Genomic DNA, 7,650 nt, shown 5'->3' with positions numbered 1-7,650 from the left:
ATCCTCATTTGTTACAAAAGTCATATTTTTTAGTTGAAAATTCATCTTCCTTGCTTCAAAATTAAACTAGCTTGTAAAATTTTCATCTTTTCAAATTAAAATATTTCAGATAATGTTTGCAAATTTGATCATTTGGTTCAAGATTCATCGATTAGGAAAGTGCAATGAAAACTATATATGATGTGCAAGTTGAAATTTTGAATAAAATTGTAGCTTTTCAACTGAAAAAAGGTGACAAAAAATGAGAAACCCCAAAATAGGAGAAAAAGGTGAAACTCTGTGATGATTGCTTTCGTGACTTACCATTTTTTTTTTTTACCGCCAAGCCTAAGTAACAAAATCTGCTTGGTTTTGCTTTCGGACGGATCTAACGACGCGCATTTTTTTTTAAATTATTTCCTTCTACTTTTTAGATTAATTGATAGAAAATGATTTCCAGGATTCTTGCATAACTGAAGCTTTGTAAATCAATTATTTGTAAGCAGCATCGAATATTTTTGGCTAACCAACGTTTATTATCTAAAAAGGTCGTTATTTGTGTTCGTGTATTTCTAATATGTAAATAGACGAATTATTTCTACGTGCTATAACGACGGTGCACGAGACATTCGCCAAGGAAAAACTTCAAGAACGATTTTCTAATTGTAAATTGTGTTTTTCGTTTTAAATCGCTAGCACTTGGGCGCTTAAAAGCATTCAGTCAAGTCGCACAAATACACACACACACACACACACACGCACTTTCTCTCTGGTGTCGTTTTCCGTGCAAAAACTGATTAGAATACGACTCGCTATTTTTTTTTCTTTTTTTTTCAATCGCACGAAACACATATATAACAAAAGTATGTACCAGTCATTGGGAAATAAGAACAACACTATTTACGTAACGAAAAAAGCAGATCAGTCGCCGTCAGAATCACTATCATCGAACTTGTTTGGAACAGACAGAAAACTGTCCCCCTCGGTTTGTTCAATTATTGCCTGCTGCAATTCTTCCCGTTCGAATTCAGCCGCCAAATGACGCTTCTTCGCTCTTAAGTTGATATTCTCCTGTTCGGTTCTCTCAGTCCGGAATTCGTGGACTAGTGGATAAATGTATTCAATCGCACGCTCGATCGATTGTATGGTGGGAGCTGGAAACATTTTTTCAATGGTGAGATAAAAAAAAATAATTTTTTTCTCTCTTCTTTTTCGAATGTTTACGACTACCGGCCGGAAATTTGTTCAAATCAGCTCTGTGCATTAGGGTGGTTTAAAAATGCATGGAAATTTTTTTTTTTCATTCCCTCCCCTCCCCCCTCCGCCATTTTATCCCAGGTCCAAAAAAAGAAATTCCCTAATTTTAAAATTTTTTTGTCACTTTTTTTTGAGCTTTTAAAATAATTTTTTATGGTCTGAAAAAATGTGACGGGAAAGTATGGGGACCTGTAGAGAATTATTCAACGAAGAAATTTATCGATCAGATATATGGGTTTGGCACCCCTAAGACACCCCCACGAGTACCTGAAAAGTACCCTTAAAACCAAAAAGGTCAATTTTTCATTAAATCGACCTTTTGAACACTGTATTCTCGTCTTATTTTAACTTAAAATTATTAATATTGGTCTGATGAAATATTTATTATTATTGTTTAATTAATTAAAATTTGTTTTAATAATTTTTTTCCCCGAAAATTCGTTTTCTCCCTAAAAATTATTATTATTAGTCTAGTGGAATATTGATTAACATTGGTCCATTGATTTCTTTATTATTTCAACAAATGGAATTAGTTTAAACATTTTTTTTCGAAAATTCGCTTTTTCCCTAAAAATTATTACTATTGGTCTAGTGCAGGAGTCTCCTCAATCCACAGGTGCAGCTTGACCCAGGATCGCTCGGCCTTTTTCAAGAACTACCATTTTTTTTCGACGGGAAACTGAGAGGCAATTTATGATCCCTTTGAAAAAAATCCCTTGAAAAACTTGACAGAGCTTGAAATACAAAGTATTTTATTTAAAGTGCTTGAACTAACAATTGCCGATAATTGTTCACAAATAAATGTTTTCGACATTAATAATACTAAATAATATAAAAATACTAATAATAATAAAAATAAGAGGTCAAAAATAAATTCAAGGCGTTTAAAATTTAAGAGTTTTTTTTCGAATCGATAATCTGCAAATAAAATTATTTCAGAATAAGGGTTCGAAAAAAGAAAAATTACAAACTTTAAAAACTGATTACTTAAAATTCAAAGAAATTAAAATTGCATTAGCGCTTTTAAATAAAAATAATTTTTTATTTAATACTACTTTAAAGTATATTGAATGTTTTAAGGTCAAAGCTGCTTAAATTGTAGACTTTTAAATTTTGTATTACAATTAAAAAAATTAAAATTGATGCCACATTTTTTTTTTTGACAACGAAAAAGTCATTTTTGACAACGAAAAATTCATTTTTGGTCATTTTTACCTCTCAAAATGTAAATTTTTTCTTTAAAAAAAGATCTTTCTCTTTCGCTCCCCTAGGAATCGAACCAAAGATTAATATAAAAAAGAAATTATTAAATAATTCGAATATACTTTGAAAAAAAAAAGTAATTAATTTTTAATAGAAAAGTTTTGAAAAACGCTATCGCAACTGAAGGGAACGAATTCTTTGCATTGCTATTAACAGATCGTAAAAACGGCAATTTATTTATTTTTTTGTATCTGTTAGATATAATAATATAACAAATTATATTCCAATTTATTCCATTGAATATTTTATTTTACAATATTAAAGTAACGAAAACTAAACATTTATTAAAGATTCTTATTACTTTTTCAGTAGAATATTTATCAACATTGTTTGATTAATTTTATTAAACAAATTCTTTTTAATACAAATTATTACTTAAATACTACTGATAAATTAATTAATAATCAGTAATTAATTATTACTGATAAATATTCCACTAGACCAATAGTAATCATTTTTAGGAAAAAAAAGGAATTAAAAAATTTTTTTAAATAAATTCCCATTGCATGAAATTCTTCATTGGATAATTCTCAACAGGGTCCCATACTGTCCCGTCCCTTTTTTTTCAAACCCTAAAAAATGATTCCGAAAACTCAAAAAAGTGATTTTTCCCCATGCATTTTACATGGGAAACTTCAAGTCATAACCGGCACCTCTAAAATCGAAAAAAAAATAGGAAAACTTATTTTTTCTTTGTTTAAAATTTACTTTTATAACTGCAAATTGAACTATTCTAGTTTTCGTTTGTAAATTTATCTTTTCTAGTTGAAAATTAATTTTATGTTTGACCGGAAAATTTAAATCGTAAATATAATTATTCTATTTTTAGCTGAAAATTTACCTGTTTTAGGTGAAAATTCAATAATTTCTTGAAAATCCTTCTTTTTTGGTAGAAAAGTAATTTTCATATCTGAGCTGTAACTATTCCATTTTCGATTGAAGACTTATATTTTTAGTTGAAAATTAATCAATTTCGCTGAAAAGTTGTTTTTTGTTTGTTTAAAATTTAATTTATTAACTGAAAATTAAACCATTCTCGTCTTGGTTTGTAAATTTATTTTTTTTAGTTGAACATTTATATATTTTTCTGAAACTGTATCTTTGTTTTTGTAGAAAATCCATCTTTTGGGTTTAAAATTGAATTTTTTTAAAATTGATTGTATTAACTAGAAAATTAATTCCTCTATTTTTGGTCAAAAAATCATTTTTTTTTAAATTTGTTCTTTTTTTGTTGGGCATTTGTTTTTCAAACTTTTTAACTATTCTAATTTTTGTGCAATATTGATTTTTTTGTTATTGAAAATTAATCTTTTTAGTTGAAAATTCAACTAACTATTTGGCAAAAATTTATCTTTTTGATTTGAAAACTTAACTAAAAAATGTTTAAAAAATATTTGGAAACAATTTTTTTGCAATAATATTATTAATTTTCAAGGTGATTGCTTCGCTTTATACCTAGAAGAATGTAGAAATTGGGATATTATAGCAACCCTGAATAAGGCGCTATGTTATTGACAAATAATAAATAAATATGAGAAATAAATATATTTTTAAAAAACCGCAACTCTCTAGCCATAAACAACAATTATTTTTATTAAATCTAATTAATTATTCAGTAACTCCTAAAGAAAAATTAAAAACAGTTGAAAATTTCAGAAAAAATGGATAATAAATTGTTTAAACGATTATTTTTGTTAACTTGGATTAATTATCACTTCTCTCTAATTGAAAATAAATTACTTTAATGAAATGTTAATAATAATCAATTATTTAAACAATTCATTTTCTTGACTCTAATTAATTATTTGACTCATTTTAATTGAAAATTGGACTAAAAGTGAATTTTTTTAAACTGCAATTTTGTAGCATTATTCTAAGAGAATATTATTCATAACAATAATAAATTGTTTAATAGAACACTTTTTTAACATTGATAAACTATCGCCTCTCTCTATTTGAAAATTGGACAAAAAATGGACAATTTTTGAAAAAACCGCGACATTCTAACTATTCTATGAGAAAATTGCTAAAAACAATCATAAATTGTTTAAAAACTGTATCTAATTATCAGTATAAAATGGTATTTTATGTACTAGAAACAACTTTTATTTTTAAAAAACCACAACAAAATTATAACTACCGCAAAAATCTCGCAAAACCCATTTTTTTAATTATGGGGTTTCTTTTGAACCATATAAAACAGACTTATAGGGGTGATATTTGAAAAGTGATATTTTATTCGTATTCTATGTCCAATTTTTAATAGATATGTTCAATTTCAACTCGATTCAGATAATATTGAAGATTCTAAATAAACTTTACAAAACCGTTCTGTTTTCTTATGGAAAATAACGTGTCTAAATATAATTTTTTTCAAACATAAAAAATAGATCTATTTCTGTGTGGAATCGAAAAAATTTCCGGTACAAAAAAAAACGAATTTACAACGAAAATGATGAATTTTTAACAAAAATGACGAATATTTAACTGAAATACTGAAATTTTCCATAAGATTAATTTTTTTTTACAAAAAAAGATAATTTTCCAGCAAAATGCATGAATTCTCAATCAAATATATCAGCTTAAAAAAAATGTTCAACGAAATAGTTTAATCTTAATATAAAAAAAAAATCAGTACAACGCGTATATTTTCAACTTTAATGGCGAATCTTCAACTGGAATAGATGCATTTTAAACCGAAAAATAACAAATTTACAACTAAAATGCTCAATCTTTAACTGTAACAGTTGACTTTTAAACAATAAAAAAAATAATAATTTGTACCAAAAAGTTCGAACTTTCAACTAAAAAAGATAATTCTTCGGTCAAAAAAAAAGTTAAATTTTCATATAAAAAAAAATTAATCTTCAACTAAAAAATTGAATTTTTTAACTAAAATAATGGAATTTGTAACTCGAATAGTTACATTTTTAGTTAAGAAAAAAATTATTATAAAAGAAAAAAAAATTGACAAAAAAACGTAAATTTTCAACTGCAATAGTTAAATTATCAGTAAAAAAAATTAATTCTCAGCCAAGGAAAAAGCGAATTTTCTAAAAAATATCTCATTTTTCACGAAAGAAATAAATTTTTAATTAAAATTATAGATCTTCAACTAAGAAGTCCATTTTCCGCAAAATTGTTTAGCTTTCAAGCAATCAATTAAATTTTCATTCCAATTAAGAAGAAATCTGAACGAAAAATGTAGTGGTTGATATTTCAACAAAAAAGATTTTCATTTTTATTCAAGAACAGTTAAATTTAACCAAAAAATACGACTTTTTAACAAGAGTTGAATTTTCAACTAATAGAAAAAAATTTCAATCAAGATATAAAAAATTGCAAAATAACTGTTGATTTTTTAACAAAGAAAATGAATTTTCCAAATGAATTTTTTCCAAAATTAATTTTAATTTTACCAATTAAGAATTATTGCTATTCAATTTTGTTAATTAATCATCAAATAATACTAAAAAATATAATAAATTCAATTTAAACTGTTTCAAATTCCTAAATTTTCAAGTAGAAATCTGGGTTTTCAAAAGGAGAGATAAATTTTTAACCGAATAGTTGAATTTACAACAAAAAATAATTTTCTACCAAAAAGACGATTTAAAAAACAATACCTTGGCTCTCGATCAAACAAAAAGCTGAATTTCGACATAAAAAATAACAGTTTTCAACCAAAAATGGAATAGTTAAATTTTCAGTTAAAAAAAATATATTTCCCGAACAAGAAAAAAACTGATTTATTTTAAAAACAAATTGAATTTACGTTTTAACCAAGTATTTTATTTTCAACCAAAAAGATGGATTTTTTACTAAAATTATGAATATTTAAATTCAATACTTGGATTTTCAAGCAAAAAAAAAATAATTTGCGCATAAGACGATTAATTTTCAACCAAGAAAGACTACTAGAAAAAAAATGTATAAATTTTTACCGAAAAAGTCGAATTTTTAATCGAAAAAGATAAATTTTGAAATACCAAGTTAAATTTTCAACCAAACTAATGAATTTGCAACTAAATTTATAAACCATCATCTGAAATAGATGATTTTTAAAGAAAAAGATGAATTTTTGGGAAAAGAATTCAATTTTGAACTAAGAAGTTTTATTTTTAACCAAAGAGATGAATCTTCAACTAAAAGCATGTAATTTTCAATTGGAATAGTTGAATTTTCCGGTAAAAAAAAACAACTAATTTGCAACAAAGTCGAAACTAATTGCAAAAAAAATTAGTCAAGAAGATTAATTTTCAGCCCAGAAGATAAATCAAAGCAAAAACTTGACAATTAAAAAGATATTTTTTGTGCAAAATATTCAATAGTTATATTTCCAGGGAAAAAATTAATTTTCAGCGAAATTGAGTTTAAAAAACATGAGGGTGAATTAAAAAATAAAACATATTAAAAAAAAAAAAACACTAAATTGAGTGAAATTGAGTGAATTCAGAAGAATTTAAGGGAAATAAACAAAAAGTAAAGAGAATTCTGAAGAAGTCAGGGAGAATTCGAAATCGATTCAAAAAAATTGCAAAAAATATTTTAAAGTCGCTTCAAATCTTTGAAACCCTGCGAAATGTCTCATTTATTGCGAATAAATTCTTTGAAATTCACGAAAATATTACAAAATCCTCTGAAATTCTATGAAATTTGATATTTTTGAAATCCTGGAAAATTTATTAAAATATCTTATAGACTCTGAAAAATCATTCCACAATCTAGGAAATTCTTGACAAACGTATGACATTTTTTTTAAATCCCTCAAAATCCCTGGAAATCCATTGAAATTTGTTTAAATCTCTTGCAAACGCATTGAAATATTTAAAATATTCTAAAATATTTTCAATCCTTTGAAATTTCTTTGAAATTCTCGAAATTAATTTAAAATTCCTTGGAATCTTTTAAAATGCCCTAAAATATTTCATATCCTTATAAATCTTTTGAAATCTCTCGAAACTATTAAAAGCTTTTGAAAATGCCTTGGCATCTTTTGAAATACCGTAAAATATTAAAAACCTTTTAAAATCCCATTAAAATACTGAAATCGATTGAAATTTTTTTAAATACCCTTAAATGTTTCAAATCCTTTAAAATCACTTGAAATCCCTTGCAATTTTTTTAAATTCGTGAAAATTCCCTCAAATT

The 7,650-nt window shown here is 25.4% G+C and overlaps 1 protein-coding gene across 2 annotated transcripts in view; it reads right to left on the bottom strand.

Annotated features, from left to right (window-relative positions):
- Positions 1-794: 794 nt before the first annotated feature.
- LOC117180367 (TATA box-binding protein-like protein 1) overlaps positions 795-7,650 on the bottom strand; it is a 38,627-nt gene continuing 31,771 nt past the window's right edge. For both annotated transcript variants that reach the window (XM_033372835.1, XM_033372836.1), the window contains exon 5: positions 795-1,133. In XM_033372835.1, coding sequence (XP_033228726.1) covers positions 901-1,133 — 233 coding nt within the window. In that variant the 3' untranslated portion in view covers positions 795-900. The remainder of the gene's footprint in view (positions 1,134-7,650) is intronic.

This window comes from Belonocnema kinseyi, chromosome 9, assembly GCF_010883055.1.
Source record: "Belonocnema kinseyi isolate 2016_QV_RU_SX_M_011 chromosome 9, B_treatae_v1, whole genome shotgun sequence".
Lineage (NCBI taxonomy): Eukaryota > Metazoa > Arthropoda > Insecta > Hymenoptera > Cynipidae > Belonocnema > Belonocnema kinseyi.
This window is presented reverse-complemented; position numbering and strand designations above follow the sequence as displayed.